General features: G+C 39.3%; 1 protein-coding gene across 2 annotated transcripts; it reads right to left on the bottom strand.

Annotated features, from left to right (window-relative positions):
* Positions 1-999: 999 nt before the first annotated feature.
* CPHL1 (ceruloplasmin and hephaestin like 1) lies at positions 1,000-20,948 on the bottom strand. 2 transcript variants are annotated; one of them, XM_077991568.1, is made up of 9 exons: positions 20,837-20,943; positions 20,481-20,688; positions 19,538-19,677; positions 17,865-17,993; positions 16,162-16,268; positions 14,769-14,970; positions 11,903-12,042; positions 2,778-2,940; positions 1,000-1,162 (listed from the first exon to the last, which is right to left on the bottom strand). In XM_077991568.1, the coding sequence occupies exons 2-9, from the start codon at positions 20,639-20,641 to the stop codon at positions 1,158-1,160; spliced, it is 1,047 nt and encodes a 348-aa protein (XP_077847694.1). In that variant the 5' UTR covers positions 20,642-20,688; positions 20,837-20,943; the 3' UTR covers positions 1,000-1,157. The 2 variants fall into 2 exon arrangements, with proteins under 2 accessions (XP_077847694.1, XP_077847693.1); XM_077991567.1 differs by lacking the exon at positions 1,000-1,162 and adding an exon at positions 1,172-1,729 and having other exon boundaries at positions 20,837-20,948.
* Between the last annotated feature and the right edge of the window lie 929 nt (positions 20,949-21,877).

Consider the following 21,877-nt stretch of genomic DNA (forward strand, 5'->3'; position numbering starts at 1 on the left):
ATTGGCTGGTGTCTCCTCAGATGTGACTGATGCTCCCCCTTTTTCCATCTTCTCTGCCTTCAATGTGGATGTAATATCTGGAGCTGCAGCAACCATTTTGCAACCGTGAGGCAACAATTATGAGGAAAAGGCCAAGGGAATTAAAGACACTGGCCCTCATATCATCAAATTGCTAAACCAGGCTGGGTGCAGTGGCTCATGCCTGTAATCCCAGCACTTTGGGAGGCCGAGGCGAGTGGATCACTTGAGGCCAGGAGTTCAAGACCAGCCTGGCCAACAAGGTGAAACCCTGTCTCTACTAAAAATACAAAAATTAGCCAGGTGTGGTGGTGCACACCTGTAGTCCCAGCTACTGGGGAGACTGAGGCAGGAGAATTGCTTGAACCAGGGAGGTGGAGGTTACAGTGAGGCAATATCATGCCACTGAACTCCAGCTTGGGCAACAGAGTGAGATTCTGTCTTAAAAAATTGCTAAACCAATCCTAGCAGCCACTTACCTCCAAACATTTTTATTATATAAGACAAACAGCACTGATAATTCTCTCTTAGCTGGGTTTTCTGTTGCTTATAGAACACATCCCCCCTAACTGCTTAGTACTGCCAGATATGAGCTCAGAACTTGAGTCCCCCGGCTCGCCCCCCCACCTTTTTTTTTGTTCTGGAAAACTGAAAATTATATATTCTGTAATCTATCATCTTCCAATCCTAAGGCACAATATAATATATAGATTTGCATTTCAAAGATTGATTTAAATGCTTACACATGCTATGAGAATTTAATTTTTTTAAAGGTTTACAAATGTTGCAGTCTAGGGTAAAGTCTTGGGTTGCATACATTTGGTACATTTTATAACTGAGCAAGACTTTGCTCTTGCTCTCTTTGTCTCTCCTACCTACCCCCATTGCATTTGTTAAAACCTTATTACATCACTCACAAGACAATACAGACACCACTTCAGGGTCAATTTATGAAAACAAGAAGCAGCTCTCACACAAAACTTACTAAGAAAACTTTTATTTCAAACTACATTTCCTGGCACATTGTCATGAAAGTCTTTAGCTGGTTCCTCCCAGACTCCTTTGTCCCTGGAGTTTTCCTTCTTTGGCAGCTTTGCCTTGGTTTGTAAGCTTGTCAATATTCATATCATATCAAATATTTATGCTGTAGAAAAGGAAGTTTCAAAAATAGATAATATTATATAATAGCATGTAGTTCTAAGTTAAAATACTAAACCAAAATGATTGCATACATTTAAGGAATAAACACAAAATATATATTAGTCTTAGGAACATCCTTAAAATGATTACCATCACTTTTGCCACAAAAAGTTTACTTACTAAGTTAATAGCAACATCAATATCACCCTTCTGTGGGAACAGATGACCTATAAATCCAATCAAATTTGACTTTATATTCTTTGAAATGCAAAATCTACTTTCCCAAAGAAAGAGTGTTAGCAGTGGGGGATTTATTTCATGGACAGCACACCAAAGTCTCTTTTACTAAGAATGTGCATGAACACTGATAGGAATAAGGGTAATGATTATTAGAATTGTATCAATAATGATATTATTGACATTAATAGGATGTTGTAGGTAAAAATTATATTGGTGGCTAATCAGTTTTTGGTTTTGTTGACAAACGTAGTCCTGATATTGAGAGAAGATTCTGAGAAACTGTTCATGCAGACACTCCTTTCTCTGTTTCAGAGGCTCCGCTCCATCAGCCCTGCAAAGAGCCCCACAGAGAAAATATTCACATAACTTGAGAGCTGCATGGTATATTTTAAATTGTGTATGATATATATGTTCAATAGGTTTCCTAATTTTGAAAGCAATTTAAACTTTACAGAAACCTTGGAAGAAACAGATTATTAGTGAGATTTATTCTTTCTTAATACATATCTTATCATTTTCTTAATAAATCTCACTAATAATTTCACTACCTAGAGAGAGTCATCAGTAACATCTCACTAAATTTCTATTCAGTCTTCATATATATATTTCAGACACTATTTTGTAGACTGCTTTTTTTGCCACCCAATATGGTATTATAAGCATTTACTGATTAAAATTTTTAAGACATAATTTTTAAAGTTGGATATTTTAGATGATATGTTGCAATTTTTACACACATTACGTATATCATTTGCTTGTTTTCAGTTTTCCATTAGCATAAAATAATGTGGTGATACATATTTTTCTTCATTGTTGATAATTTTCTGAGATCAAATGCCAGGTGGAAATACTGAGTCAAAATATGGGGATCATGATTTAGGTTCCTGCAAGATCTGCAGAACCAATTTACTCATCCACCAAAGTATATGCAATGCACCCTATCTCACTGCACTGTTATTGATGCTATCATTAAAAATAGATAAATATTTGCCAAAATATACTCAAAAAGGTATTGTATTGTTGCTTAAATGTGATTTTGAAGTGATTTGATTATTGGCAAGTTTGGATATTTTTATAGGTTCAAAAGATATTTGTTTTTGATCTTCTATGAATTGTCTGTTTATACCTTATATGTATATCTTATGTGAATCTGGAAATTACATTTAACTCTGGAGTATCTTTTATCAGATCATGAAAAGTTATCTGAGTTTTACAAAGAAAATAAAACTAGAGTATCTTGGTCATCTCCAAATAGTAATCTTTGAATGAATGAGTGGCACATCACATTATGTGACTGTACAATGCATTTATAATATCCTTATAGAAATACTACATTTGTTTAAATATCACTTCTAATTAATTTAGCCAATGGATCTTACCTTTTCTTTCAAGTACAGTGTAAGTGCTTTCCATTCCAGCACCAATGTGCTCAAAAACATGGCAATGAAATAACCAGGTTCCAGCATCTCTTGGATACATTTTTACAGTTCGATAGACCCCAGGAGGAAGGTCATAAACATCAGATCGATACACTCCCCAATCCTTAACAAGGAGATTAAACACCATTACATGGCTTCTAAAAGATGTCACTTTACCACTTGCTATAATTCCCAAATTCTGATATACCTAATTAGGTAACAATTAGAAAGCATTAGGTGCTGGGCTGGGCACTGTGGCTTATGTCTGTAATCCATCACTTGGGAAGCTGGGGCGGCAGGGGAGGATGATTTGAGCTCAGGAGTTCAAGACCAGCCTGAGCAACATAGCAAGCTCCTCATCTCTAAAAATATATATATTTTTAAAAATTAGCCAGGCGGTGGTGCGTGCCCATAGTCCCAGCTACCTGGGAAGCTGAGGTGGAAGGATTGCTTGAGCCCAGTTCAAGGCTGCAGTAAACTATGATCACGCCACTGCACTCCAGTATTCCAGCTTGGGTGACAGAGCAAGATGCCATCTGAAAAGGAAAAAGAAAGGGAAGGAGAGGAGAAGGGAGTGGAGGGCAAGAGAAGGGAGTGGAAGCCAAGAGAAGGGAGGAGAGGGGAGGAGAGGGGAGGGAGAAAGAAAGGGAAGAGAAAAGGGAAAGCAAAGGAAAGGAAGGGAAGAGAAGGGAAAGGAAGGGAAGGGAAGAGAAGAGAAGGCAAGGCGAGGCGAGGCAGGGCGGGGCGGGGCGGGGCAGGGCAGGGCAGGGATTAAGCTATTAAAGCTATTTTGTTCTCTTCTCTGAGTACACTTGAGGCTTTGGAGAAGTAAGTCCCAGAACATTCCAGTGTTAGGTAGAACGCAAAGAAAATGTTTCACTCTACAAGGGTACCTGTAGTTAGTACTGGTGTCAGAAACTTGCCAATGTCTCACACCACTGAGCACTCTAGATTTCAGAGAACTTCTAGTCTCAAATCCCAAAGGTTCTAACGGACATATTTCTAACTCAAGATGTTATGTTGATGTGACATAACATGTTGATGTGAAAGATTGTCATTTCTTGAGATGCAGCTAATCAGAAAAACTCATTGTTACAGGAAAGAGAAGGGGAAAGGGAGGAGAAGGGAGGAGGAGCTCCCTTGGCATCTGCAACCAAGTCTGCCTTCTGGAGATTGGAGCTGAGGGCTGAGGGCACTTTTTAGCTAATTTCTCTCCTAAGCAAAGAACGCAATATTTAGGAAACTATCTCTGTAGGCTGCTTAGAGTTTTAGAGATGAAGTCCTAGGCCCTAGTCCAGATGGATTGAAAGAGACTAAAAGGAAGGTGAATTGCTCTACAAAATAAAATGAGAAGTATTTGGAGGATGGTGGTAGGGGTGGGTTGGGGAACTGCAGCTTAAGAGTTCTGAATAATTTGAGGAGAGAAGGGATGCCAGAGAGTCTAGAGAGGAAAAATGTGGAGAAACAAGTCCTGAGGGTAAGCATAAAAGGCAAATGAGCTAGAGGCTCTCAGTGATGGTGGTGAAAGGGTAATTGGGGGTGGGGCATCTAATGTCACATGGTAAGTGCTTTCATTATGTAGCACTGAAAAAAAAACTTCATTTATCCCTACTCTTTCACTAAAAGTCTGTGACTCACGATGACCTTGATTTTGTGGTTGGTTAAGAGTACCAAAGGAAATGGGATTGCTGCATGTTTGGAATTGCACACAGATATGAAAAAATACCAGCCACAGGAGTTGAGAGGCAAGGGAGATGAGCAGAAGCAGGAAGTTAGAGTTGGGGTGAATAGAAGACATTTAAGCTCTCAAGACTCCCTGCAGATATCGGAAGGCTTAATTTTGCAACTAAAGTGAAAATAATACAGATGACCTAGGATACACTTTTTGAATATCAGAAAAATGTAGAGAACAGTATGAAAAAAAAAATCTAACTACAAATTGGCAATGTCCAAAGCACCAGTAAATGTGGAAAATATACCTAGAGCCCTGGCACCCAAGCAGACTGTAGCTTTAGGGAACAAGCTGTGACTGGCTGGCTTGTCCCAGAACTCAGTTAGTAACCACAGAGGGCTGCTTCACTGCCCTGGGAGTTTCAGGGAATAGAGCCCAGTGTCTGCATAGATGCTGGTGTGATAGCATTCTGCCTCAAGGTGGGAGGCTAGATATATCCTGCAATGGGTTTAGAGTGAGTGGTTAAAGTTGAGAGCCAGTGATACTAGGCTCTGTGATATAAATAGGATTATACTTAAGGGAGGCGGTTTTGTGAAGCACTAAAGAGTTCAGACTCTAGAGTGAGAGCCAGGGTTTAAATCCAACTTCTATCACTTCCTGCTTGTAGGAAAGTTCCCTATTTTGTTAATGCTTCATATAATTTCCCTGCAATTGTCCCTGAAAAACAATTCTGATTTCCTTTCAGCTCCATGCAACACTTAGCATGGTTCTAGGCATGTTAGAGGCATTTGCTGGACTGAACTATTATATTTGACAAAATCAGATAATCTGTAAAACATGATGACCAGATTTTAAATATCTCTTTTGGCCCAATTTTTTTTTTTTTTTTTTTTTTTGACAGAGTCTCACTCTATTGCCCAGGCTAGAGTGCAGCAGCGTGATCTTGGCTCACTGCAACCTCCACCTCCTGGGTTCAAGTGATTCTTCTGCCTCAGCCTCCCAAGTAGCTGGGACTACAGGCACCTGCCACCACACCTGACTAATTTTTTGTATTTTTAGTAGAGATGGGGTTTCACCGTGTTAGCCAGGATGGTCTCGATATCCTGACCTTGTGATCTGCCCACCTTGGCCTCCCAAAGTGCTGGGATTACAGGCGTGAGCCACCACACCCAGCCCTCTTTTGGCCCAATTTTAAAAGTCTTTAATATAAACACTTATGAAATGAGTAATCCTAATATGTAGGCTTTTGCTTTAAAAAAAATAGGAAGTGTAGATGAAAGTGTAGTGAGTTTACGGTGATTAGATTTGGGTAATAGAGTTTCGTTACATTATTCTGTTTATTATATAAAATTCTCCATAATAAAGAGTTTTTATGCCAAAAATAAATTTAAGAGGAATAAATTTGTTCATTAAATGGTGGGAAATAAAGCAGCACACCAATAAGGCTTTGTGCAAACCAAAAGGTGCTTGCTTATCTAAGTTATTTGTACGATAGACACTGCATTAAAGAAGCTATTAACATAATACATCTGGAATTCAGGAAAGCTTTATCTGAAACTTTTATCTGTGTGGAAAAGGTGAACTGTACTAATGCCTAGTGGTTGGATTAAATGTCTAAGGTGTGAAACACAGAAAATATAATTGATCCTAAATTATACATTAATGTTTACATAAGGAATTAGGATGAAGAAATAAAAAGCTCTTTAAGTAAACATTAATGAATGATACAAACTTGGAAACTGAAAGAGGAAGGATAAAATTTAAAATACTTATCATAAAGAAATGATGAGTCAAAAGTGGTCATGATAACAATTGTAAAGAAGTGTGGGGGAGGGGCCAAGATGACCTATTAGAAGCAGCTGTGGTCTGCAGCACTCGCGGAGAGGAATGAAAGAAGCAAGTGAATTCAGCAACTTCTACTGAAATATCCAGGTTCTTGCATTGGGACTGACTAGGCAAACCACTCGGATCCATGGAGAATGAACAAAAGCAGGGTGTGGTGACAGCCCATGTGGGAGTGGCATGGAGCCAAAGGAACTCCCAACCCCAGCTAAAGAAAGTGGTGAGTGGTTGTGTGACACCACCCAGGAAACCATGCTTCTCCCATGGATCTTTGCAACCTGAGGATTAAGAGATCCCCTCATGAGCCCATGCCATCAGGGCCTTGGTCCCATACACAAAACTGTATGGACTCAGCAGAGCAGCCATGGAGTCACACACGGAGACGCAGAAGTTTTATATACTCCGGCCCCAGGAATCCTGGCAAGTCAGGAGATCCATCCATACATTCCCCTAGAAAGGGGGCTGAATCCAAGGAGCCAAGCAGCATTGTTCTGCAAGCCCCAATTCCATGGCACCTCACAAGTTAAGACCCACTGGCTTGGAATTCCAGGCAGCCAATGGAAACAGGTTGGAAACTGCCTGGGACAGCACAGAATTCCTAGGGGGAAGGACAACCACCATCTCTGTGGTTCAATCAACTCAGCTGTTTCAGCCTGCCAACTCTGGAAAGCCCAGGCAGTCCGGATGAGGAGGGATCCCCTACAACACAGCACCGTCACTCTGCCAGATCATACATGGCCAAACTACTTCTTTAAGTGGAACCCTGATCCATTCCTCCTACTGGGCAAGGCCTCCCTGCAGGGGTTTCAGCAACTCTAGCCAGGGTTATACAGACGGAACTCTGACCTCTCCCTGAGACAGAACTCCCAGGGAAATGGGCAGCTGCCATCTCTGCAGTTCAGTTGACTCAGCCATTCCACCCTGCTGGCTCTGAAGAGTCCAGGAAGGGTCCCCAGCAATGCAGCACTCCTGCCCTACCAAAAAGCACCCAGACTGCTGCTTTAAGCAAGTCCCTGAACCTGTTCCTCCTGACTGGGCAAGACCTCCCAACAGGGGTCTCCAGACACCTCCTACAAGAGCATTCGGGCCAGCAACAGGTTAGTACCCCTCTGGGATGGAGCTTCCAGAGGAAGTATCAGGCTGCCATCTTTGCTGTTTTGCAGTCTTCACTGTTGATACTTCCAGGTACAGGAAAAACCAAGGCAACTAAGATCTGGAGCAGACCCCCAGCAAACCACAGCAGCCCTATGGAAAAGTGGCCTGACTGTTAAAAATAAACAAAGAGAAAACAACAACGACATGAGACCCCTTAAAAGCCTCATTCAAGGGTCAGCAACCTCAAAGATCAGAGGTAAATAAGCCCACAAAGATGAGAAAAAATCAACGTGCAAATGCTGAACACTCAAAAAGCCAGAGTGCCTCTTCTACTCAGCTGAGGCTGAGACGGCTGAATTGACAAAAGTAGGCTTCAGAAGGTGAGTAATAACAAACTTCACTGAGCTAAAGGTCCATGTTGTAACCCAATGCAAAGAAACTAAGAATCATGATAAAACAATACTGGAGCTGATAACCAGAATAGCCAGTTTAGAGAGGTACATAACTGAACTGATGGAGCTGAAAAACAACACGAGAACTTCACAATGCAATCACAAGTAACAATAGTACAATAGACTAGATGGAGGAAAGAATCTCAGAGCTTGAAGACTATCTTTCTGAAATAAGACAGGCAGACAAGAAGAGAGAAAAAAGAATAAAAAGGAATGAATAAAACTTTTGAGAAATATGGGATTATATAAAAAGACTGGACCTATGACTGATTGGGGTACCTGAAAGAGATGGGGAGAATGGAACCAAATTGGAAAACATTCTTCAGGATATCATCCAGGAGAACTTCCCCAACCTAGTAAGACAGGCCAACATTCAAATTCTGGAAATACAGAGAACCCCAGTAAGATACTCCATGAGAAGATCAACCCAAGACACAAAATCATCAAATTCTCCAAGATTGAAATGAAAGACAAAATGTTAAGGGCAGCCAGAGAGAAAGGCTAGGTCATCTACAAAGGAAAGCCCATCAGACTAACCGTGGACTTCTCAATGGAAACCCTATAAGCCAGAAGAGATCAGGGGTCAATATTCAACATTCTTAAAGAAAAGAATTTCCAACCCAGAATTTCATATCTGGCCAAACTAAGCTTCTTCATAAGTGAAGAAAAAATAAGATTCTTTTCAGACAAGCAAATGCAGAAGGAATTTGTCACCACCACCCTGCTTTGCTCCAGAAGGAAGCATTAAATATGGAAAGACAAAACCATTACCAGTCACTATAAAACCTCAGTGAAGTACAGAGACCAGTGACACTATGAAGCAACCATATAGTGGTTTATGAAGCAGCCACATAAACAAGTCTGCAAAATAACCAGCTAGCATTATGATGACAGGATCAAATTCACACACTAATCTTAAATGTAAATGGGCTGAATGGCCCAGTTAAGAGAAACAGAATAGCAAGCTGGATAAAGAACCAACACCCATCTGTATGCTGTCTTCAAGAGACCCATCTCACATGCAGTGACACCCATAGGCTTGAGATAAAAGGATGGAGGAAAATTTAGCAAGCAAATGGAAAACAGAAAAAAGCAATCCTAGTTTCTGACAAAACAGGCTTTAAACCAACAAAAATAAAACAAGACAAAGAAGGGGATTACATAATGGTAAAAGGTTCAATTCAACAAGAAGCACTAACTATCCTAAATATATATGTGCCCAATACAGAGCACCCAGATTCATCATGCAAGTTCTCAGAGACCTACAAAAAGACTTAGACTTCCACACAATAATAGTGGGAGACTTTAACACCCCCTCCTAACAATATTAGACAGACCATCAAGACAGAAACTTAACAAAGATATTCAAGATCTGAACTCAGCTCTGGATCAAGCAGACCTGACAGATACATACAGAACTCTCCACACAAAAACAAAAGCATATACATTCTTCTCATCACCACATGGTACTTAACTCTAAAATTGATCACATAATCACAAGTAAAACACTCCTTAGCAAATGCAAAAATAATTAAAACCACAACAGTCACTCAGACCACAGCATGATCAAATTAGAAATCCATTTTGAGAAACTCATTCCAAACCAGTCGGGCATGGTGGCTCATGCCTGTAATCCCAGCACTTTGGGAGGCCAAGGTGGGCAGATCATGAGGTCAGGAGATCGGGACCATCCTGGCTAACACAGTGAAACCCCGTCTCACTAAAAATACAAAAAAATTAGACAGGCGTAGTGGCAGGCACCTGTAGTCCTAGCTATTCAGGAGGCTGAGGCAGGAGAATGGCATGAATCTGAGAGGTGGAGCTTGCAGTGAGCCGAGATCATGCCACTGCACTCCAGCCTGGGCAACAGAGCGAGACTCCATCTCAAAAAAAAAAAAAAAAAAAAAAGTACCAGACTCTTGTAAGTTCATTCTCTCCTGGATCAGGAAAAAGACCTGGAAAGGGAAGAGGATTCTCTGCAGAATACAGATTTTCCCCATAACAGTTAGATTTGCAGGGCTGTTTCAAAAAATGTCAAAGAAATATATTTTAGGGTAAAATACTTTGATTTCCTAATTTAGGGCCTGCTAACTGTCATGTTGGTATCTTATTACTACAAAGAGTCTGTTCTTTCAGTCTTAAGGTCTTCATTTTAATGTTAATGCTGGTCAGCTAAGAATGAATTACAAAGGGTGGAGAGTATAATGAGGCATATCCAACCCTCACTTCCCATCATGGCCTGAATTAGTTCTTCAGGTTAACTTAGGAATGCACTTGGTCTAGAGGATACTTAGAATTTTATTCAATTTTTCAATTGTTTGGGGGGCTTAGAATTTTATTTTTGGTTTACAGTGAGGATTGGTCACCAGAAAGCCCAGGGCAGGATTAGAGGATTGGGACTTTCAGCCACATCCCCTAACCTCTGGGGAGGGAAGAGAGGCTGAAGGTTAAATTAATCATCAATGGCCAATCATCTAATGAATCATGCCTATGTAATGAAGCCTCCATAAAAACCCAAATGGACAGGATTCAGAGAGGCTTCAGATAGCCAAACATGTGGTTCCTGGAGGGTAGCTCACCTGGAGAAGGGATAGAAGCTCCATGTGCTCCTCCCATACCTTACCCTAGCATCTCTTCACCTGGTAATCATTAACACACTTTCTAATATCCTTTTTGATAAACCAGTAAATGTAAGCAAGTATTTCCCTTCATTCTGTAAGTCATTCTAGGGAATTAATTGAATTCAAGGAGGGGGTCATAGGAATCCCAATTTATAGCCTGCTGCACAGAAGCATATGAAAACAACCTGGAGCTTATGATTGGCATTGGAAGTGGGGGCAGCCTTGTAGAACTGAGCTCTCAACCTGTGGGATCTGACGCTGTATCCAGGTAGATAGTGTCAAAATTGAATTGGAGGACACCTAGATGGTGTCCAATGCAGAACTGATTGATTGGTTGCAGAGGAAGGGAAATCTCCCCACCCTTATTTGTGACCAGAGATCAAAGAAGTCTTCTATGTAACTGATTTTGAGTGAGAGAACAGGAAAATCACTTTGATACGGTTTTTATTCCTATATTCTCAGAATCACCTTAATCAAGTTCTTAAACTTAGCCTCAGCAATATGAGGACCTATTGCCATCATGTACCTCTTGATGTGATGCATGGGGAGCATACAACATCACCTTTGTGGTGTTCTAGGCAAATTTGTTAAACATGGATCCAATCATGAGGAAACTATCAGGCCAATGCAGAATATGGAACATTCTACAAAACAACTGGCCTGGACCCTTCAAAAATGAAATGTTATGAGGGAGGAATTTTTTTAAAAGGCAAGGGGATCTCTTCAGATTTTAGGAATGGTATGGCAATGGCAACCAAATGCTATGTATGCATCTTGATCAGGTCCTAGGTTTTAAAAAAAACAAAAAACAGCTATACAGAGCATTTTTAGGACAACTTGGTATATTTGAATGTATTGTACATTAGACTATATTATTGAATTAATGTTAATTTGGGGGTGTGATCATTTTATTGTAGTTGGGGTGGAGACTGTCCTTATTCTTAGGGATGATTCAGTATTTAGGGGTAAAGAGTCATAAAGTTTGCAATGTACTTTGAATTGCATTCAGAAAAAAACATAGAAGAGAAAGCTAATGTGGCAAAATGCATATGAGCATTCAGAGTATTTTTCTTTATGTTACTGAGGGCATAAAAAATTTTTTTAAGTTGGGATAGAAAGTGAAAAACTAGAAATGACTATAAAAGTCTTATTTATCTATTAACTAACAATAGATTAGAGTGAGAATCTCTTTCTTTCGTCAGCATTTCATTCTTTGGTCAGCATTTATCAAGGGACCATGGGATATAAAGAGCTAAATTATAATTATTTTCTTGTACCTGATATAGATGATATGGATCAAATTTCTGACTTGGTCATTTTCTTTCCAGCCCTGTTATCCTGCCATACTACTCCATAACTGGTTTACAAGGTCTCACAGTATATGGACCCGTCGAAGGCTCTTACCTTGTATTCATAGCTATGGCCATGAAAGTGAACGGTGTGCACGTCAGCTTCATCTCCCATGCCAATCAGATACCAATTCACTACATCCCCAATGTGAAATGTTAGACCTTGGTTATTTCCAAACAGTCTTCCATTAATTGCTGTGGGTGGCAGGGAAAGGCACAGTTTATTATATTCAACAAGGATTTAAAATAATGTGGGCTTTTTAAAAATAACCACTTTATAAAAGCATAATCATCCTTATAGAAAATATCATGAATGTTTTCAGAAGCAATGGGGATTTTAAAGCCAGCCTGAGGAAGCTGTTAAATGTGACCAAGACATCCATTCATGGATGTGTCTAATTCTAAGGAGTTTGTTTTGCCCAAGGAAATCAGGCACTGACTTTGTGTTAACATGATCGGGTTGAATTTGACTATTTCACAGCTAAGCATACTTATATTGGTGAATTGTGTATTTAAAATTATCACAAGAGGCTTAGAATATCAGGAATGGCCAGGCATGGTGGCTCACGCTTTTAATCTTAGCACTTTGGAAGGCTGAGGCAAGACGATCACTTGAGTTCAGGAGTTCAAGAACAGCCTGGGCAACATAGTGAGACCCTGTCTCCATAAAAGAAAAAGAAAAATATTAAGAGCGTGCATTCTTATTTAACTGCCCTAAGTCAAACTTCTGTGATCTGCCACTTATATGTCTGGAATGGCCATTTGTGAGGTCCGGGCCCCTCTTATCCTCTATAGGTGTGGTCTCCAAAGGGTAATGTAAATAAAATATGAAGATTATATATACACACATACACACACACACACACATACATGCACACACATACACACACACATATCCTCTTTTTACTTTGCTATTTTGTGTGCATTTTTTAAATGTATAAAATGCATTGGTACAGTGGTGCAAGTATATAATTTATAACTAATATATCTATGGAGGCTAAACTCTAATGCTTTCAGCTGATGGAGGGATGTAATAGAAGAAACTAGAAGACACTGCTCTAGACTAGTGCTTCTCACACTTTAATGTGAATATGGCCTGGGGATTTTGTTAAAATTCAGATTCTGACTTAGGTCTGTGAAGCCTGAAATTCTGTATTTCTAGCAAGCTCCCAAATGATGCTCATGCTGCTGGTCCTTGGGCCATACTTGGAGTACAATTGCCCAGACGAGTGCCAGAGTTATTCCTAAAATCTATCCCCACCAAGCTCAGTATACTTGGTGCTTTAGTACAGTGGTTCTCTACAGGAGGTGATTTTGTTCCACAGGAGACATTTGGCAATGCCTAGAAATATTTTTGGTTGTCATAACTTGTGGGGAGCTGCTACTGGCATCTAGTAGGTGGAGGATATAGATGCTGATAAACATCTACAATGCACTGGATAACTCCATACAACAAAGAGTTATTTAACCTAAAAGGTCAGGAAGTTAAGAAACTCTGGTTTAGATTAAGTCTAAATTCTTAACAAGGTGTTTGAGGTCTTCCACAATTCTGTTGGCTCTTTCTTCCCAAGTGCCATGTGACTTAGATCACATTCTTCCATCTACCCAGAATGTCATATCCCTCCTTTTCTAAGTGGACAGACTCCTATGCAACCTTACAAAATCAACTTGAATGTCTCTTCCCTATCATGAAGGCTTTCCAAATCTTCCAAATAAGGATTTAAAGCACTGCACTGTGTTTAAATTCCCATGACAGCATCCCATCCCGCGTCATACTCCTTGGATTGTCGCAAGTCTGGCGTCCCTTAGACTGTAAACAACATGAGGGCAGATGACCCATATTATGGGCCTTTGTATCTCTTTAGGGCCTTGCAAGGTGCTTTGTGCCCTCTATGACACTTATTAAAAAGACTATTGGTAAAATGGATGTCACCCTTGACATATATTTCTAAAAATATTTACATATATTTCTAAAAAGGAAAAAAAAAAAAAAACCTTAGAAGTGGGAAATTACTATATTTGAATTTGCCTTAGTTAAGGATCTTTTACCCAGTCATATCTCTGAACCCCCTCAGCTGAGCAGCTTAAGACCAGAAGTTTCCCTGGCTAAGAAAGTGAGATTGTTTATGTGCTTTCTATTGGAATAATTGTCTTGTTACTGTGACTCTAGATGGGGGGAGGTCATCTAGATGTACCTAGATGCATCTAGTCACAGTCAACCTATAAAATAATTTTGGTTGATGAGCATGAAGTTTTCAAAACTTCTGCCTGTGAAGGTAATGTGATGGAAGGGTGAGGCCATGTTCACTTTGGTTTGCCCCAACCCCCACCTCTCCCTGTGTTCATCCAGGCAAAATACTTAGAAAATTATGATAGTAAGGCCTTCCTGAAATGACAGCTGATGTTCCTGGTTTTACATTGTCTGCATAGCTCTAGAAAGCATGAGCATTTGCTGTGCTGGCTAAGTCAGTAGTCTGTGGCATATGGGCAAGGCCCAACACACTGCCTCTGTTACTGCAGCCCATGAGCTAAGAATGGTTTTAAAATTTCTAAATCGTTGAAAAAAAAAGGTAAATAATATTATTTCTTGACATGGTATATGAGATAAAAATTTCAGCATCCATAAATGAAGTTTTTGGCTCTCAGTCACTTTCATTTGCTTTCCTATTGTCTATGACCACTTTCGTTCTACAGTGGCAGAGTAGAGTATGGCTTATGACAGAGACCATGTGGCCTGCAAGCCTAACTTCTTTACTATCTGGCCCTTGCAGAAAAAATTTGCCGACCCCTGGCCTACATGATCTATACCAGTCCTATGTAGTTGAATTCTATAAACTGTGCTGAGTGAGGCCCTTTCATCTGTTTCATTTGTGCAGAGCAACCTGTGGGTTACCATTGGTGAGTCAGTGAGTGAATGTTACCATGCATGTGGTTGCTGAGTTGAAAATTATCATCTTCCTTGTCCACTTTGTTTGGCTCTGAAGCATAGGTGTTGATATTGTCTTCAAAGTACCAGGATTCATTCTCATCGAAAACCATGAAGTGGAGAACACGGTGAACTATGTTGGGGCTGATGTCTTTGCGGCATACAATCAGAGGGCCTACCAGTCCACTGTAGAGGTCCTGAGGAGGCAAAGCAAGATCATTCACTGTGGCCACAACTAACATTTTCCCTCACAAAATAAAAGAGGTAGATTCAAGTTTTAGTTTTTAATGAGGTCAGATCCTGAGTTTTTAATTATCAGGATTCTGAGAGTGAGGAACAAAATGTTTGACGTGCTCAAGGCTTGATTGAAGAAAAATTGTAACCTCATTCATTAGAGTTGAAGTCTAAAGAGAACACCAGACCTCTGAAAGGGATTTTAGATACATTTTTCAGTGGATTTAGCTCTATTTTTGACATTTTAATAAAAAAAGAATTTTGGTTTTAATTAGAATTCCTGGCATTGAAGTTGGTTGGCAGGAAGTCTAAAGGAGTTAGTCCCTTCACCTTTGTGCTTTTGCCCCTGCAGCAAATTTTAGTTGAGAGTCTTCATTTTGTTTTTGAATTAAATCTCTGTGTAGATTCTTGTTCCAGACAGAGTGGGCCAAGATAAGAGTTCAAACAGAACACTTGCACTGTTTTTTTTTTAGTGCAAATAAACCTGAACCCTATAATTGAGGGTTTTAAATATAAACACACACATACACCCCCTACACACACACACACAATATGTATATATTCATTTCTTATTAATCATAGAATTATACCATTCTTCATTTATTATTACTATTGTTACTATTATTATTATTATTTAGAGACCAAATCTTGCTGTGTCACCTAGGCAATAGTGTGACCATAGCTCAGCATAATCTTGAACTCCTGGACTCAAGCGATCCTCCTATCTCAGCCTTGCATAGCTAGGACTACAGCACGTGCCACTGTGCCTGGCTAATTTTAAAATTTTTTGTATAGACATCAACCACCACATCCAACTGAATTTTAAAATTCTTTACAGTATGTTGTTTTCTGTAATCCAAATACTATTCAGTGGAACAAAGTATAGTCTATTGTTGTATAATTAGTTATATTTTTCAATTCACAGTGAGATTATGCAACGAATTATAAACTTAAGTAACCATAATGTAATAATTTATTTTGCTTTTGAAAAACGCAGACCCATGTAGGAATAAAAGCTGAACAGTAGTTAAGTTACTTAATAGAAAGTTTACACAGAACTAAGATTTTTAAGAACAATGATAAACACCTTCTTTCTTCCATTATAATTTCTAAGAGGAGATAGGATAATAACTCTTATTTGATTTAAACTTTACCTTAGCCACAGATACAGTTGAATAGTAAAACCAAGGTATGCATTCAAAGTCCAGTGAGGTAGGACCAGTTCTATCAGGTATCTGCCAATTATATATTTGAATCTCTCCTGAAATAGACAAATGAAGTGTATTTAAATAGAGCTTTTAAAATCAGACTTCTTTATGGAGAACCAGACGATGAGCAAACACTAAAGCTATAAAAATAGTAGGCAGCATAGTCCTAGCTTTCACTTCTGGTTTCACTTCTTGCTTTCTGATCTTAGTCAATGTGGCAATTACTCAATGTGACAAAGCCTTGAATCCCAGCTCTGAACCTTCCAATGTGTGGATCACATGTACCTCCTCCCTGACCTCAAGGCTGTGCATATTAGTCCTATTGGATCTTAATTCTATATTCTTGCAGTAAAGTTCTTTTGCTCCCTCCCCACCATAATCCTGTGTCTCCCACTTCCAAATCTCCATGGGAGTTATAGTCCTGTGACATTAACCAACCCTAACCCCAGCTCCCAAATCTGTAACAATCTACTTAGCACTAACCCTTGCATTCCAGTACACCACACAATGCCTGGCATATAGCAGGTAGAGTACTCAGAAGTGTTTGTGGAATGCATGTAGTAGATCCTTTCCTAACTAATCAGAACAGAGGGCTGACTTGCAAACTCCCTTAATACGAGACTCAACAGACCATAAGACTGTTTTTAAAAACAAAAAGAAATATTTTGCCCACCATCAAAGTCTATCATCAGTCCCTCTGCTTTACAAATCATTTCTTTCTGAATTTGGCTTTCATTGATACTCTTAATTTCCAAAACTACTTGTTTTGGTGAGCAACTATAGTGGACATTCTAGGACATCCCTAGATCCCCAATCAAGAATGAAGAACATTTCACTCCAGCAGGTGTCAGCCCGCTTTAGAGAGAGACTTGGCTGAAGAAAGCCACCTTGCTCAAGATTGCATCTAATAACTGCTGCAGGGACATAACAGCCCAGCTCTCTCACTCCAGCTTAGGACAGCTGAGGGTCACCCTATCATCAGAGCGGGGTTGACTGTGACTTCTGTTGAGGCTGCATCTCTGCTCAACCTCACTCCCTGTCCAATCCTACTCATTTCTCATTCTTTCCATACTAGCTGATTCCAAGAGCACTATCTACACACAAATCCTCATATCAGAGTCTGCTTAATGGACATTTTTTATTAAAAAATATGAATGTTCTTCTGAGTTAATTATGTTGAATGGCATGCTGTGTAGCAGTGATTCCATTTCATGGAAATGTTAATACATGGGGTCCATCATTTCCTCTTATTGGCTCAATCCTCCCCTACTTTCTCACATATTGCATCTTGTACTCAACTCCTACTTTAGCACCTTAGTTGGAGAGATTGAATATAGTATAAGAATACCTGGCAGCTGGACAGGTAAAGAGGTGGAAGGGAGGGTGGATCTAGAGGAGAAATTGATACACTGGGGAGGTGGTCCCTGAAGACCAAACCTTCACTTCACAGTTTTGCTCATGGTGCCCCAATCTGGAAGTAAACTTGACTTGCAGAAGGAACTTCCCCGCCAAATGCTTTCTTCAGGCCCATCTTACTAGTCCACTGGTCTCTCTCATCTGGAACTGCACCCATATATTTAAAAGAACATTAGCCTCGTAGTCCTGCATAAAAGCTTTGGGGATTTTTTTTTTTCTTCCAGAGTAATTACCTGGCTGAGTTGGAACAACAGTGGAATTATTTGTTTTCACTCCATGAGCATGGATAGAATACGGTCTTGAGGCTTTATTTTTAAAGATAATTTGAATTCTTTGACCAGGGTTGAGCAATATTAATGGACCTAGGGAATATAAAAAGGAATATGTCTGGATAATTGTTATTTATTTTAAATTATGAGTCATCTGTCTTCTTAAGTATTTACACAGTGACTTATTCTTATCCTTTTACTTAACATGCAGCCAAATGAAATAAAAACATTTAACAAGTAGATCACTGCTGATTTATGAGACATGATTTTTGCCTGAAATTTTTAAATCATTTAGAATTTTATGAGTTTTTGTTTTGTCTTGTTTTTGCCAGAAAACTTATTTTAATGAACATCGGTTTATGCCTAGGAAAACATACAATTTAAAGATGAAACCCTTTCTATTCTTTGTTGACCAATCTCAAATTTCAAGGCTTTTATTCTCTTGCTCCTTATTCTACTGGAGGATTGCAAGGAGCTGCAAGGCCTGTTTATTGACCCAAAGTGATTTTCTCTCTTACAGACTAAAAACCTTCATTTTACTCTCTCTCCCTTTCATCCTAAGCCAAGAACTACAAGTATAAAATTAATTTTAAACCTTCTTTCTATTTGGAAGCAGATTGAATCAGTGGCTCTGAAAACTTCTGAAACACAGGTGGTTTTGAGATGAGATAAGCAGCAAGAACTCTGCAAACCTGTGCTACAGTTACTAAAATTAGAGCCCTGAAGATGCCTGCTGGTGGCTAAATGCTAGCTAAAGACAGGGCCTCTTTGCTGCCTGTGACCATTTCACCTCCCCAAACAATATGCATGTTTTTTCTTTTTAATAAGTGTTTTCCTTTTTGCATACATAATAATAGAACCTTGAGGGTCAGATTGCATTATTTCTCTTCATGCATTCAGCCAGAATCCTAGAGAAAACAAACATCCTGTGGCTACTAAAGATAGGAGCCCACTCAAAAGCAGCAACAACAGGATAGCATAGGCTTCCCTCCAAAGAGGCTTCCCTCCAGGGCTCACAAAGAGACAAGCTCTAGAGGCTCACGGAGAGCCAAGAGGAGCAAAAGTTCCTCTTCATCAGCATGTAAATCCATCTCCTCAGAGTCCCACATCATAAAATAACCTCTAACATACACATAGATATTAAGACTGAAACAGGAGTTGGTCGTGTGGAAATGTCGCATGTGGGCACCTGGGGTGACTCAGAGGTTTCCTAGTTGATCTATCAAGGGTGGAAGAAAGAGTTGTAATGTCCTCACTCAGACAGAAGACACTTCAATTTACATAAAGAAGTTCCTTTCCTCACTCTACTAGGGTCCCCTGGACTTTGTTTTAATTTTATTGAAATGATCCCTAAATGCTACTTCTAAACTCCTTTCTAGAATTTTTTTAATTCCGAGAGCAAGAATCCAGATAATCTGACACTGAGCACATTACTTTTCCACATTCTCCTTATTTTTTAGGAAACAACACTTGAATCATTTTTTTCCCCAGTGAAAATGCCTATCAGCAAACAAATTAGAATTACAGGAACTTTCCTCTTTCAAAGTAGAGGTTGACAACGGCCTCCATGCGTACAACAATTTCTAATGGCTGAGGACAAGAAAAACTCGAAAACCAATCTTATGGCATATCAATACCTAGTATATCGAGATGTTTTTCATCTTCATTCCTTTTTGTTTGATTTGTGAATGTGTCATCATCATATTGACGATATAAGACTTTCTTGTATTTGGACCCAAGAAGTGTTCCACTTTTATCCACAAACATGCTCGTTTGGCTTTAAGAAAATAAGAGCAAAAACAAAAAAACCCCACAAAGTTAGTTAATTTAACCATTAATTTAGACAAAGAACTCATATGGAAGAACTTCTTATATCTGGAAGCGGTTTTACCTAAAAATATAAGTCATCTTTTTAAAAAATATATTAATTCTAGCAAGATAGTTATTCACTCTACATTTTAAAGCATATTTTCTGGATAAAATTTAGTTTTTATAAATAAATAGTAAGAGAGAAAAACCAGAAAAAGAAATCAAATTGTACAAAAAGAGAAAAACGGGTGTCTTTAATTTGCAGTTCTCAGAAGAACAGAGGTAGAAGAAAATGAAGACAAAAGAAAAACCTGACAGATTGTAAATACTGAAAGTAGCTGAAGTTATGTTACTATTCCTGTGGTGAGATCAGACAGTAACATATGTCCAGGAAGGATGCATGAAGTGAAAAGACAGGCAGGAAGAAATGAAGCCCATAAGTAAGTTATATAGATATTTAGAAAGATTTGAAGCCCTTTGCAATTGAATATGTCACACACACGCGCACACACACACACACACACACAAATTTTGAAGTGATTTATAATTGAGACTATCCTAAACACACAAATATCACACCTATATACCCATTATGCACACATACACCATAACAAACACAAGTATACCACACACACCCACCATACCAAACACAAATAAATACAGCACAGACACAGACACAGACACACACAGACAGATTGAAAGGAAAGACAGGAAGACTCAGAAAGAACCCTTAGAACCCTTCCCATTTAGAGACTGGAGCTATCACCATACTTCTCTCTTTGTAAGCGGTGGAGTTCATTCTCCCACTTTCTGCTAGGAGAATAATCCCATTCCATTTCCTCGGCTGCAATGTAAATAATTTTCTCCTCCTGGTATTGTGTTTGATCAGGGTTTGGCTTCCCACATTGCCTCACGTGATATTTATGTTTCATGCCTCCTAGATTGTGTTTTATTGTTATGCAAACCAAATCAAAAGTTCCTGCAGACGAATAAGAAAGGAATGGTTAAAGCTTTGCCTTCAGATTTCTTTCCTCTGTAAAATTATTCATAAGCTGCAACCCTCAAAAGAAGTATAGTAAAATCATTCATTCATTCTTTCATTAATTCAACAAATATTTATCGATCACCTTCTTTGTGTCGGACGTATTTCTAGGCATTCAGGAAACATCAGAGAACAAAATAGTTAAAAATTCTTGCTCTCAGAGTTCATATTGCAAGGTGTTGTGGAGACAGACAAGAAACACGTTAAGCACTTGTATGTATGCTGGAAGGTGATAAGAGCTATGATTAAAGAAAAAAAGGAAAACAGCATAAGGAGGACTGAGAATTCTGGTTGTGTGTTGGGAAGGGCTCAAGAGAGCAGTGAGCAATATCATGGGTAAGTAGGGTAGGCCTCGATGAGAGGGTGATATCTGGGCAAAAATTTATAAGAGATGAGGTGGGTCTGGAGGAAAAGTGTAAAAGTGTGTTCTCTCTAGGCAGAAGAAACAGGTAGCAAAGGCCCCAGGCCAGGAGTCTGTTTGGTGTGTATGAAGACCACCCAAGAGGCCAGTGTGTCTGGAGGGAGGGAGAGGGTGAGAGTACTAGTGAGCGGAGGGCCAGGTCGTGGAGCTCTTGTGGGCCACTGAATACATGATAGCTTTCACTGAGTGAAATGGAGAGCCACTGTGGGATTTTAAGTCAATGAAGGGTATAAGGACACTCTAGCAGCTGTGCTGAGAATAGACTGGCGTGTACAATGGTGGAAGAAACGGGATCTGTTGAGAGACTATCAAAAATAATCGATGAGAGATGATGGCTTTGATCAGAGTGGCAGATAGCAGAGGAGGGAGTGAAAAAAAGTTGAATACATTAAAAATACATTAAAAATCCAAAACAATGACAAAAACTAAAACAAACCACCATAACAAAAAAAAAACTCTAGCCTGATTCCGACCAGAACATTCCACCTGAATTCCAGTTTTCTTTCTTTTACCTTGGTAATTTTAGGCCCACCACGTGCTGACACTGCTTCTTGACGAATGCTCTTTTCAACTCTACATATTTCTGTTGTTGCTGTGACTTTTGTTGAGGGTAAGGTTTAAGAAGATGTACGAGAAAGCAAAACCTTCAGACTCAGAGGGTTTGAGAAAAAGAATTTGTTTAAAACTAAATAATCCCTGTACAAG

This window comes from Macaca mulatta, chromosome 2 (genome assembly GCF_049350105.2).
Source record: "Macaca mulatta isolate MMU2019108-1 chromosome 2, T2T-MMU8v2.0, whole genome shotgun sequence".
In the NCBI taxonomy this organism is placed as follows: domain Eukaryota; kingdom Metazoa; phylum Chordata; class Mammalia; order Primates; family Cercopithecidae; genus Macaca; species Macaca mulatta.